The sequence below is a fragment of the Diabrotica virgifera genome, chromosome 5 (genome assembly GCF_917563875.1).
Source record: "Diabrotica virgifera virgifera chromosome 5, PGI_DIABVI_V3a".
NCBI lineage: Eukaryota > Metazoa > Arthropoda > Insecta > Coleoptera > Chrysomelidae > Diabrotica > Diabrotica virgifera.
The window spans coordinates 256,213,757-256,228,159 of record NC_065447.1 but is presented as its reverse complement, the minus strand read 5'-3'; the positions used below and the strand labels follow the sequence as shown (position 1 = coordinate 256,228,159).

Sequence of the window (14,403 nt, the reverse complement as noted above, 5' to 3'; positions counted from 1 at the left end):
ATGTCAACTTTGTTTGGGTTGCTGAAAACATAATTAATTACAATAATTATGAGATTTATTATTAATTATGTTAATAATTATTGTTATATTAATTGATTATAGTCTCAGAATTGTAATTAATTATTTGATAATGATCATTGTTGATTAGCGTTCGAACAACCGGCCCTAAATGTAACATATTAATTTCCCCAAAAAAGGCTAAATGCCTGGTTATAACAGCAAATTTAATAATGTGTAAATTAGTGCTGGAGGGTCAAATAATAGAACAAGTCATGGAGTTTAAATATTTAGGCGTCACACTATCTACAGTTGAATCCCCGAGTCTTTACCCGTGCGTCATCATTTAAAGCATACGAAATAAGTTAGAAATTTACTAAACGCAACAGTAAGTGACAGAAAGTGTGTATTATTCCGATCACGGGTTATAGTATAAAATTTGACGTTATCAAATAAATATAATGTCAAATTTAAGTTTTGCTTTAAAATTTTGGTGCATAATTACAGCTACATTTGAAGTAGCTTAATAAATGCTTTTATTATCATTGATTAATAAATAAATAAACAATTTATAAAAAAAATCGATAACATATTTTCTTTTTGTTATGTTATTCACTTTGGCGGAACATTAAACACAAGCATTCCTTAACTTTGTCAACAATGAGGTTATTTGTACATTGTCAAAATTTATCATAAAATAACATAAACTTATCATAAAATTTCTAACTCCAATATAAAATTAGTTGTGAAAATAACTGTTTGTATACTATAATAAACTTCAAAATGCAAAAATTCGACAAAATAACAGCAAAAAATTCAAAAAACTGACAAAACGTCAGAAATGGTACTTAAAATATGTGAAAACATCTCCAATCGTCTTTCTTTGTACCTATCTCTTTTCAATGCAAAGAGTCTAGATCGTTCATAAAAATAACATGTGTTTTTACTTAATATAGTCCGTTCGCTGAACTCAGACACAACTGGCTAGTGATTTTAGTAAGTAATTTTGCCAATTTGGTAAAATTGGCAAAAATAATTACTAAATACTTAATAATTACTAAATAAAATTAGTAATTTTGCCAATTTTGGCAAAATTGGCAAAAAAATACCTACTAAAATCACTAGCCAGTTGTGTCTAAGTTTAGCGAGCCGACTATAACAGGCGGCAGCTGGTTTGTCATTAGTTTCATGCGTGGAAAAGAATGATGCTAGATAAAAAGTATGTGTTTTATCTCGCCAGGTATTAATGACGCATGGATAAAGACTCGCGGTCTCAACTGTAGCTACGGAAAGCTCGAAACAGAAGTGGAAGATCAGGTAAATAAAGCAAACAGAGCCGCAGATTGCCTGAATGAAACAATATGGAGAAATAAAAATATCGGAAAAGAAGTGAAAGGTAGAATTTACAAAACAGTCATCAGACCAATAATGACATACGCTGCAGAAACACGACCTAATACAGAAAGGACAAAAATAATGCTAGAAACAGAAGAGATGAAAACGCTTCGAAAAATTGATGGTAAAACACTATGGGATAGAGCTAGAAGTGCAGATATACGACGGAGATGTGCAAGGTGGACAACATTAATAACTGGGTGAAAAACAGAAGAGTAGAATGGAATGACCACATAAGCCGAATGACAACAAATAGAGTAGTAAGGACGGCGAGAGACGGTTCCCCAATAGGAAGACGATCAGTTTGAAGACCACGAAAAATAGTCCTGTCGCCAGGGGGGTACAACGGCCTCGTTAATTCAGATGGACTTACCCAAGTTTTTTTTATGTATTTTGACCCGTAGAACACGAATTTTTTGGGTAACAGTCGATCCGGATGTCGATAAGATTGTTATAGACAAAGAAGTTGAGGAATCAAATAACAGCGATTTTTCCCAAAACAAAACGATATTTTGTATTTTTTGGGTAATTTTAAGCAAAAAATGTGTTTACAAGTTTTTTCGTAGGATGCATAGTTTTTGAGATAAACGCCGTTGAACTTTCCAAAATTCGAAAATTTTGAATTTTTGAACCCGAATAACTTTTGAATAAAAAATAAAATAACAATTCTGCTTGCAGAATTGGAAAGTTCAAGTTAAATTACACCGGTTTTGATTATTTTCATTGCTGCAAATAAATTATTTTATTGTTAAACAAAGCTCTAAACACATAGTGTTTCAGCGTTTCGACGCGTGTCCGCTATGCATGCTACCTAGAAACTGCCTGTAGTTTTGCAAGTTCTTGACTTGTTCTCTACGTGGTCGCGCTACGTTTGATTTTAAATATGAGATGTACTGAAAGCATCTCGTGTAAAACCATACAAAATTACATACTAGAACAAACCTAATATGTAAACAATTTTCACTTGTTTAAACTCGTTTATAGGTACATGCATTACCAGGCATTGCATTGTTGGTAGTTGGCATCACCTCACAGGAGGTGATTATACTAGTAAAGTGGGCACAGAAGCTAGAGCTTTAAAAGAAAATCCCACCCAATATTTACAAAATTTTGCAAGAGGTATATATATATGTACTATGTAGATATACTTACTTTTTACCAATTATGTTACAAATGATTCTTTCATATATTTAATTTATCAATTATTTTACAGACTGTTCTCCATTTAGTATAGAAAAATGCACGAAGAATGCAGAAAAATTTTTAGTTAACATTACCAAGACTGTAGACTGCAATTGTACCTCATTCGATGAATTAAGAGTTTGGATTTATAAACACAAAAATTCAGTAATAGAAAATTTGCCACCCACTTCCAATTCAATTAAACTTCACATTTTAAGAGCTTTTTATGTTGTACACATTCAGACAAATGTTTTAAATTCAGCTATGGATGAATTAGATCCGACATCATATGGATTTTTTATGGACGATAATTTATTAATGCCACAGAAAGTACATATTTTGATTCCTCCAGCTGAAAAGTTACCAGCTGGTTGTAACTGTTCAGTTTGCGGTCCAAGATGTAACTGCCGCAGGTTGAAAATACTTTGCTGCACCTTTTGTGCTTGCATGAAAAAAAATATTTGCACAAATAAACAGTAATTATTTTTGTTTTTTGTTTTTTATTAAGAAATAAAAATTACTTACTCGACAATTGAATTCACTGATGTTTTCAATGCATCTCCAATTTAAAAGTGCCTGAAAACAGGCAATTTCTTCGTAGCTTGCATAGTGGGCACACGTAAAACGCTAAAACACTATTTGTTTATAGCTTCGTTTAACAATAAAAAAATTATTTCTTAGCAATGCAAATAATCAAAACCAGTATAATTTGACTTGAAATTTTCAATTCTGCCAGGAGAATTTCTGTTTTATTTTTTAGTCAAAAATTATTCGGGTTCAAAAATTGCAATTTTTCGATTTTTTGAAAGTCCAACCGCGTTTATCTCGAAGACTATGCATCCAACGAAAAAACTTGTAAGAACATTTTTTGCTTCGAATGACTCAAAAAATACAAAAAATTGTTTGGTTTTGCGAAATATCGCTGTTATGTAATTCCTCAAGTTCTTTGTCTATAACAATCTTATCTACATCCGAATCAACTGTTACCCAAAAAATTCGTGTTCTACTTAACGCGACCACGTAGAGAACAAGTCAAGCACTTGCAAACAGGCAGTTTCTACGTAGAATTCATAGCGGACACGCGTCGAAACGCTGAAACACTATGTGTTTAGAGCTTTGTTTAACAATAAAATAATTTATTTGCAGCAATGAAAATAATCAAAACCGGTGTAATTTAACTTGAGCTTTCCAATTCTGCAAGCAGAATTGTTATTTTATTTTTTATTCAAAAGTTATTCGGGTTCAAAAATTCAAAATTTTCGAATTTTGGAAAGTTCAACGGCGTTTATCTCAAAAACTATGCATCCTACGAAAAAACTTGTAAACACATTTTTTGCTTAAAATTACCCAAAAAATACAAAATATTGTTTTGTTTTGGGAAAAATCGCTGTTTTTTGATTCCTCAACTTCTTTGTCTATAACAATCTTATCGACATCCGGATCGACTGTTACCCAAAAAATTCGTGTTCTACGGGTCAAAATACATAAAAAAAACTTGGGTAAGTCCATCTGAATTAACGAGGCCGTTGTACCCCCCCTGGCGACAGGACTAAAAGATGGAATGATAACTTACTGGAGGCACATTGAAAAACAGACGGAGTCATGTCTACATAAACAGAAGAAGAGAAGTAAATGGGTTGCAATTTAAACACGCCTTCTTTCTTCTTGGCGATAATATTGGCAATAATAACTTTGTTTACGGCAGCTTGAAACAGCTTAGTGGATGTCTCTTGATACCATTCTCGGAAATTTCGGAGCCAGGAAGCTTTTTAGAGCTTCCTCCAGGATCTTGCTCTATATTAAGGTTTAGAAAGTTTACCTCTCCACTGGATGTCTCATTACATGGCCAAAATATTGTAGCCTTCAAATTTTTATTGTTTTTGTTATTTCTGTGCTCTTTTTCATTCGGTGTAAAACTGTGACGACACGCTTCAGTTACTATTTTACTATTTTTTTAATTACTAATTTTAAATGTTAACTTTCCTTTCTAAACGAAATAATATGGGTCATTTAAAATTCACATGTGTTTCGTTCCTAATATACAAACCATATGCATAGAAAGGCCTGTTAAGTTTTAAGAAACGAAATATATCCCTATTTCAGGTAAAATGCCTTTGCAGTTTTAAAAACACCAGATCTAATAAATTGTCGCCTGTCTGGCCATATGTTAGAACCACATAATGACATATTAGTGTTTGTGGTCTAATGAAAAAATGAATGAATAACAATGCTATATCGGTGTTTCTTTTTCTTAGAGACTTATCCATTCCATCATTAGAATCAGTATTATCCGAAGACGAAAACATTAAGAAGGAAATTGACGTGATACAGCAGCTTGTCAATCGCCAAGCCTCAGTGGAGAATAATATACACCAATCACAAGTACACGATAATTTATCAGATTATGCACCTCCTCCAGTATGCCACGAATTTCAGACGGCCCGCTTGTTTTTGTCTCATTTTGGATTGCTCTCTTTAGACGAAGCAGAGGTAAGTGTGTTCGCATAATTCTCTATCTAATGTAAAACTTGATATTTACATAACATCTTACTTAATGTGATTGGCTTCCTCAGAAGCTTCTGACAATATTCCAGACGAGATAATGGTAGATACGTTCGTTAATTGCTTGAAAAAGATGATCATAGTTGAAAGTGAAGAATTCCTTCTTATGAAGACACTGTCTAATGGGGCCTCGCACTTAGCGAGCAAATTTTAATGACCAGACTTGATGGATACTGTAGGGAGGGATGGAGGTATATGCTGATAGAATTTTAAGACCTTTGGGCCAGGGATGAAAAGGATAAAGGCAAAACAAGCGTACTAACCCATAAAATCAACAACGGAAATGTCCATTCCAATGACAAATACCAAGAATACGTCTGTTTGCAAAAGGAGACGAAGTCAAAGGGGTTATTAGAGGTACCTCCAACAAAGGGTCATTGAACCATCAAATAGTCGATTGCCTTCACCTGTAAAATTTGCAAAGAAGGATGATCAGAATAGGCAATACATTGTATTCACTCCGGGTCTTGTTACTTCTCTACATTCGATCTAAAAAGTAGATACTAGCAAGAAGGAACGGAGCTGGCCGATCGAAAGAAAACCACTTCACTTTATCTACTTTTGTATTGTTTGCTTTTCCATAAAAAGTACATAGTTTACTCATAAAACGTAACCATAGATTCTTAAACTTAAACTCAAACCCCTTCAAAATCAATGACAGTTCTTGTTTTTCTAAAAGGCCTTGTATTCGTATATGCCACAGAATACACGGCCTAGGTTTTACATTTGAATATACTTATTTCATATAATAATATATTTTCAGCAAATAACGGCAAATTTAGCATAGTAATAACATTTTTATTGTTTATATAACAGTGCCTTCTGTAAACCACGGCATGTTTCTTTTTTTTTAGAACGGACAAGAAGAAAATGGTCATTTAGCAGTCATAGACAGTAGCGCAAATGATTTTTGCAACGATCTCTCCCTGTTAGACAACATGAGTCCACGAACATGCGATACCGTACACGTGTTCTACGTAAAATCGCAGCAGAACCACGCTCAGGACATAGTAAGCAACGTCTTGAATGAACACGAGTTGTCTCCGTATTTTTCGGAGTTCATCCACACTTTGGGGTGGCCCGTTGAAGTTAGCAGTCATCCAGGTCAGTACATCTTGATTATTGTTTATGCTAGTATAGTGCTTCTTGGATGTAGTTGAATTTTGTTGCGACGAGATTTCGACCTTTTTTCTGGAGCCATCATCAGAATTTTGACTTATACCGGAGGCTTAGTATACTGAATATCCATCTCATTTGACTATTACTGTTGTTACTGACACTATAAACTGTATTGACTACTTATTATTTAGTGTATAATCAAATGATTTAAGTATTGGTCATTTATTTTAATAGCCACCTCTATCCTGCAAGAAAGACATCACATTGTTGGTGTTTTCTTGCTTTATTTATTACATTTAATCCATCTTCTTCTTCTTTAAGTGACTTCTCTGCGACGGAGGTCGGCAATCATCATAGCGATTCGGACTTTAGAGACGGCTGCTCTGAAAAGTTCATTTGATGTACATCCGTACCATTCTCTCACGCAGCCACGATATTCTGCGTCTTCCCATGCTTCTTTTTCCTTGAATCTTTCCCTGCATAATCAATTGGAGTAAGTTGTATCTCTCTCCACGTGTAATATGTCCGAGATATTCTTGTATTAATGGTATATATATAATTTTCTTGTTTTAATGGTATTTAAGACTTCCATTTCTTTATTCATCTTTCTCAGAACCTCTTTGTTTGAGACGTGTTCTGTCCACGATATTTTCAGAATTCTTCTGTATTCTGTACACCCACAGCTCGAACGATTGTAGTTTTTTCATTGTTTCCGCATTCAAGGTCCAAGCTTTCCTTCCATAAATCAAAGTCAAGAAAACGTAGCACCTAGCCAACCTAACTCTTAGCTCCAACTTCAAATCTCTTGTGCAGAGCACTTTTCTCATTTTGTTAAAATTTGCTCTAGCCTTTTCTATTCTATTTAATCCATAGAAATGCTTAAACTATATGAATAGTGTTGTACCACGAGAACAAGTAAAATGTTGAAGGAATATAATATATTAATTTTTAAAAACCAGGTTGGACCGGCCATGTTTCTACCAGCTGGAAAATAGCGCCTGTGACTGAGCACGAGTGTACCAAGAAACAGAAATTATACGACGGTTCAAGTCACGTGTTGTATTGGGCTGACGCCTGCTCTGAAATCGCTTTCGTCATTCCATCTCAGTGCAAACCAATAGAAGTAACGTCTGAACAATCAAGTTTTAACTCAACCAACCTTTCATGTAAGTATAATAATGTTAAGTGTCAAAATTATTTATATCCTGTTTTTAAACCAGGAGGAGTAAACTCAAAAGACAGATTCACACCCAATAATTTCACTAGAAAAATCACCAAATACATTTCTGTTTTGGTTGATCATGTCCGCCTTCGACGGTAATCCATAAATATTATACTATACTAATACGTCGCTAAAGAGTTCTAAAACAACTGTTTTTTATATAAAAGCTCACTAAAAATCTAAAAATTAAAGGAATAACGCAGAAAACACAAAAAATCGCCGATATAACTTAATTAACGTATGAACTGCCAATAGTGTCAAAATTTAATATATGTCAGTAGTGTCAAAATTTCATAACAGTGGAGTAAACTTGCCTAAGGTTGGACCAATTATGTACAAACAAGCTTTACGGCGCATTTAGCGCAACAAGCTTTAGGGGGAGGGGGGTTAGCTTGGGCACCGAAAGTTTTTTGTATTATTTGTGAAAGACAAGTTAAATTTTCCTTCTTTCTTTTATATATATTTCTATATGCTCTGGGTGGGATTTTAACCCACAAACCCCCCGCTCGGTGTGCCACTGTTCCTAACCTAATCCAAACAATAATATTTGAATTAAACCTACCTAAATATTAAATAAAAACCTAAAAGTTTCTTTGAGATAACAGAAACGTGATTGCACGCGCAGTGAGGAATTCCCTCACTTGAAGAGGGATGTCTCTTCTTTCAACTATCACACAGCACACTGACCGCCTGAAATATTCTATAACTTTTTCATACCCTCTCATGAACCATGCTAAAAGCATTCCTGGGTGCTTAAGGTTATCGTATTAGTTTACACAATTTCATTGGTTATAAACAAATATGATGAGGGATTCCCTCATAGCGCGTGTAATGGCGGGTTAAAGAAAAAAATTGGTCAAACATAAAAATATATTAGCTCACATGAAACCGAAACCACAGAAAGACAAATTCAACCCAATAAACACGCTAGTTAGGAAAATTAAGGGAACTTAATACCTATTCGCGGTGTGCAAGTACTTGGAAAGGGAAACGAGAAACGACCCTGCGCGAGTCGCGGAGAAATATTGCAACTATCTTAAATAATTCATATTGTCAATTGAAATTGTCAAATTGACGTATATTTCATACCTTCTGTCATTGACGCAGAAAAATTATATATTGCTCCACAATATTGATATGATATGCAATTATTATATAAAGGTAAATTTAATTAATTGTATTTTGCTTGCAGTACTGCATTTTAATAACTGATTTTATTTACTACATACAATTGTTTACGTTTGCTAAACATAACCTACATCTTATTTTTTCTTCGTATTATTTTTTTGGACTATGGTCTTGACAATTATCCAGCAACCAGGACTAATATAATTGGCCAATATAATTAAAAGCGCGAATAAAAGTACAGAGCGTAGAAATAGAGGTCGCTTTGCCGAACTTGCACGGTCCCAATAAGTTATTATGTATGTCTTTTATGTAATCTGAGTTTATCTTTTTTATGTCTTTTGGTTGGTTTTTCATTGGAAATTCCCCCCTTAAGCAAATTTCCCCTTCCAAGGTAAATTTCTAGATCCGCCACTACCTCTGGCACGAAAAAAATCTTTAATTTTAGTCCTTAATTCCGAAATGGCAAACGATGACCCCTTCAGCATTCCCCATGTGTACGCATCTGGTGGCGTTAGTTCTGGTGAGTGGAAGTTGCAAAAATGATCACACAGTATTCGAAGAGACTCTCTGGCAGTGTGACAGCTTATCTTGTCCTGCTGAAACCACTGTTGATTTTAAGCTTGGACCATTTTCGTGACATTTTCCGTATGGCCGAAAATAGTACTCCATTATAAAAAAATTTTCTGCAAAACTGAAAACCATCCTGAAGTATCTAACATTAACATGATATTGACAAACGTTATAACAACGTTCAGAAACCACTCAATACGTTTCGGCACATGACACATACAAATTTGAGGCATACGAATTTCAGTACTGTTTATTTTGCCGCATATGCTTCTTTTCATGAGCATTTTTCAGTGCGTCACAAATTATAGAAAAAAAGGTAAGTCCGTGATAATATACATTTTAGTGACATGACATTTTAGTTAAATCTGACAGTTGTCACATTTTATTTGCAATTTGGCATAAAAACAAATCAATTGTGTTTATTGCATTTATAAAATGGTATTTTCTTTGATTTGTATAGTCTTATAAATTGAACAGATTATATTCGTAGATATATTATATAATTCGTAAATAATTTTTTTTCGACTATAGCGCCATCTATTGACAACTAGAATAAATGTTATAAATGTCACCGACGAAATGTAATCACCGACGTGCGTTTTTTCTGTCACATGCAATTTAATGCGTTAGAAAGAAATCGAAAAACTGTGACGCACTGAAAGATCCTCATGAGAAAAAGCATACCGTATTTTCTTTGTCAGGTGTTCCTTTAACGGTCATGTACTTCGTTTATTTTAAGCCTCATTTTTGAAGTTATACTTCTTTAGGCGCGATTGAGAGTAAAATTTTTCATAAATCTGCGCGCATGCGCACACAGACAGTATGACGTTTAGTTGCTAATCTTTCAAATTATGTATCAGCGCAAATAAGCCATTAAAATAATATATTAGTGTTTTTTAGTAAATGTATTATTTATTATAATTTTGTGTCTTTGGATTTGTCTTCCTTGAAATAATAAAACATCTATTTTTATATTTCACTTGTCACCGTGATGTGTAATTATGTATATCTGAAACGTCAGTAACATGCGCCTTGATGGCCTGGTTGGTAAAGCATTGATAGGCCGGACGATTCATACTTTTTTCTTTTTTTTTTTTTTAATATTTGGCATTGTTTAATTTTTTGGTAATTATTGTTAATTTTTTGTATTGTAACTGTTAAGTATATTTATTTCGTTGAAATTATATAATAGAAGTATAACTTCTTACGTGCCTACAAAGTACACACACATTCTTTTTGCGCTTTGGGATCAATTTTTTTGAACGCTTCCATTACTCGTGGCTTGTTCCTATTAACGATAGCTATATCGTCTGCATATGCAGCAATTTGTACTGTTTTGGTGTTTATATGGCCGGTTTCATCGATTTTTCTGATGACTGCCTCAAGAACTAGGTGGTATGCTGTTGTTAGGTCACTAAATAAGAGATGAATGTCCTACTTCCTTGATACTTTTTTCATTTCATTAAAATAAAGAATACTGTTTAAATTTTTTAGCTTGGAGTGATAAGCCTTGGACTGATAAAAGAGCGTTGAGTTTGGACTTGGACAAACAACCAGTTCCACCAAAGAGGATGTCACACAAGTCCATATTGCACCCTCACACTAACACAAAAATAATGGTTGTATGGTTGGAGAGTTTCGAGGATCATCTAACTTTACCGATAAGTAAGAAATTTGTTTATGAAATACAAAATGTCATTTTAGAAATTTCTACTAATATATTTTTATTTTTTGTAGGTGATCTTCTCAATTCCATGAACACCGGTCTAGAAAAAGGAACCAACCAAAAAACTAGTGACGTTTTAGTGATTTTTCTGCACATATTATCTACGGGCTTGTTGAGGGTTCATCTGCAAGGTCCTACAGGCAGAGTTGGACTAGCTTCTCCTCTAGTAGACGGTATGGTTGTTAGCAGAAGAGCTTTAGGACCGCTAGTTCGACATACTGCGATGAATATGGCTAGAAGAAGAAGGCTGGACTCAGATAGGTAAGGGTTTTAGATATATATATATATATATATATATATATATATCGGGTGTTCTACAGCATTCGCCGTTTCCCGCATCCTATTCGCCATGCTTTTCGGTCACGAATATCTTCCTCGTTGAGTTGTCTACTGTTCATTGCTTTCTCTACATCTTGTATCCATGTTCTCTTCGGTCTGCCTCTTTTTCTTCTCTCGGGTGGTACATACTGGATCATTTTCTTGGGCCATCTTGTTGGTCCCATTCTCTGGACATTCCCGTACCATATTAATCTTTTTTGTTCTATTCTGTCTATAATATCCTTTTCTACTTCCATTCTTTCTTTTATTTCTTCGTTTGGGATATGCTGCAGTTTAGATATTCTGCAGGTTCTTCTAAGCGCGTCCATTTCTAAAGCTTGAAGTCTTTTATTTTGTCGGTCTTTTACTTCCCACACTTCCGAGTTGTACAGGACAATTCCTTCCACGATAGTTTGGTAGATTTTTTTCTTTGTCTGATTTTGCAGTCCTGTACTCCACCAAATGCCATTTAGCTGTTTTATAGCTTTTCTTCCTTGGCTTATTCGATATTCTATATCTTGATCGCATGTGGAGTTTTTGTCAAAAATTGAACCTAGATATTTAAATTCATCACATCCTTTTATGTATTCCCCTTCTAATTCTAAGTCTTCAGTATCACCTCCGACTACAAGGTATTCAGTTTTCTCCATGCTCATTTCCAAACCCCATTTTTGGTACTCCTCTTTCAATTTTCTAATCATGTAACTGGCGTCATCTTTATCAGCAGCAATCACAACTTGGTCGTCAGCAAATAGCAACGTATACAAATAAGAATCTCCTACTGGTATCCCCATTGTTTGGCATTTCCTAGTCCAATATTTTAACACATGTGTAAGGTAAATTTTAAATAAAGTGGGCGACAGACAGCATCCCTGCAAAAGGCCTTTCGAAGTTTCAAAGGTATTTGAAAGTTTTGTTCCAATTTTAATTGCTGTTGTTGCATTAGCATAGAGATCTTTTATTGTTTGGATGTATTTTCTATTTAAAGTGGTTTGTTGTAATACCTCAAACATTTTTCCTCTGGGAACGGTATCGTATGCTTTTTTTAAGTCTACAAATACCATGTGAGTTTCTAGATTTCTAGCAGAACGTTTTTCTAGTAATTGCCTTATGCAGAAAATGTTATCTGTGCATGATCTACCTGCCCTAAATCCACTTTGTTCTTCGGAATCTTGCCACTCCTTTTCTATCCGTTTCTTTATTATTCGTCCGTACAGTCTTCCAACTGAGCTGGTCACACTAATGCCTCTGTAATTTTTACAATTTTTTCTACCACCCTTTTTGTATATAGGGGTAGTTATGGAGTTTTTCCACTCAGAGGGCACGCCACTATTGCCTGAAAGGCATCCGTTGAATATTTCAACTAAAATTTCTTTTGCCTGTGTCGTGCTGTGCTTAATGAGTTCAATTGGAATACCTCCGGGACCAGGAGCTTTATTGTTTTAGATATAAAGTATAATTTTGTGATACGTTCTTTCTTATATGTCTCTGCATTCACCCTACAATCATTTTACATATGCCCTGACTTGTGAAATCTATAACAAACTATGGTTTCATCACAGAATAACTAACCACACAGAAACTAATCTGACTGTCGTGTCGTTTCCATTGATTTTGTTGGGACCGAAATATTTGACCTTGTGCACCATTTACAGAATAGAACTTGATGTTCTAAGGAATAGACCATTCCAAATTATGTGATATTTTTGACAAGTAGGTATTAATTAAATATGAAATATAAAATTTAACTAAACTATAAAATAAAACATATATAAATATAAAATTTAACTTTAAACAACTGCCACTGTCAGTCGCAAAAGTGAGGTTGCACCAGTTACGTGACGCATGCGCATGAAAATTATGTTAGCGTTTTGGGCCTGAGATTCGCTTCTGTGTGGTTAGTTATTCTGTGGTTTCATGGAAGACACTGCTGGTTTTTCATAATTTGTAGTACTGGATGAAGATGCCTTTTTTCTTTCCACCTTTTTCCAAGTTTTTTCTTTGTCAATTCAATTGTTAACTCTTTTGGATCTAAATTTTCTAGAAATGCAATAACTGTTTTGAAAAATGGTTTCATAGGAAATAGTAATTATACAGTAACCGCCACTCTACTAGATACATAGGAATATTGAGCTATTACAGTCCTGGAACCTTCACTTGTTGCAATGTTTATTTTTATGTCTAGTGACGTTTAGAACGTCAGAAAATGTATAGAAACCAATGAACTATCAACACTGATGGAATGGCCCCGTCCCATTCAAACAGTGAAGCGAGATTGGCGCCAACATACAAGAGAGAGGTCCTAGAGAGACAGAGAATTTGTCAGGTAAAATTTGCTACAACTACAACCAGAGTTGCCAGATGTGATTTTATAAATCCCCCACTTAGAAACTGAAAATCCCTCAAATCATCCAACTTTAAATTTTTGCCGCATTTTAATAAATTAGTAGTCAAATGTAGAGAACAGTAAACAAAAATTATACTACTTATCAACAGAGGGCCCTGGAAATAATTCATAGGTCCTATCTTCTTTGATTATATGAGAGTGTAATATACATTTCCATGTGTACATTCGCAAATTTAATTGACCCCTTAAAATCATCCATAATTTTCACCCCAAAAAATCTCCCAACCATTTCTGCTTAGAGAAGTTCCCCTATACGGTTTCAAATTACCCCAAAATTGTGGGAAAATACCCCAATCTGGCAACCCTGACGTACCTGACTAGCACTGTCAATTTGTTTGTTTACGAAAGATGGCGATTATCTTCCCTCCTTTACCTGATTTTCTTATATCTCATCCTGGCGCCATTAAATTCACTTAATGGCGATTCTATCGAGATAGGAAGGAGTCCTATCTCAATCCTCAGTCCTATCTCGATGGGCGATTCCATCAGTGTTGACAGTTCGTTGATAGAAACTGAATATTAACATAGAAAGTTGACAAATAATAGATCAGCTGTATTTTATAATTGTCATTTTGTTAAAGTTCTAAAAGTTTTAAAGTATTGTAATATTCTTGGTGTTTGAATAAAGTTATTTTAAAGCAGAGTAGTGTTCGTCCGCTCTAACTTTTCCCATGCGTCACGATTCATTTTCAAACAAATTAAGTCAAAATATAAAGTGAAACTAACCTCGATGTGTATATACATTTTGTATATTGTATACTAGACAGTGTGTTTCAT

At 34.4% G+C, this 14,403-nt stretch overlaps 1 protein-coding gene across 6 annotated transcripts in view; it reads left to right on the top strand.

Moving 5' to 3' along the window:
- LOC114326122 (ral GTPase-activating protein subunit beta) overlaps positions 1-14,403 on the top strand; it is a 65,701-nt gene that overhangs the window by 49,510 nt on the left and 1,788 nt on the right. For all 6 annotated transcript variants that reach the window (XM_028274361.2, XM_050651149.1, XM_050651148.1 and 3 more), the window contains 5 exons: positions 4,830-5,064; positions 5,991-6,240; positions 7,215-7,421; positions 10,670-10,840; positions 10,913-11,162. In XM_028274361.2, coding sequence (XP_028130162.2) covers positions 4,830-5,064; positions 5,991-6,240; positions 7,215-7,421; positions 10,670-10,840; positions 10,913-11,162 — 1,113 coding nt within the window. The remainder of the gene's footprint in view (positions 1-4,829; positions 5,065-5,990; positions 6,241-7,214; positions 7,422-10,669; positions 10,841-10,912; positions 11,163-14,403) is intronic.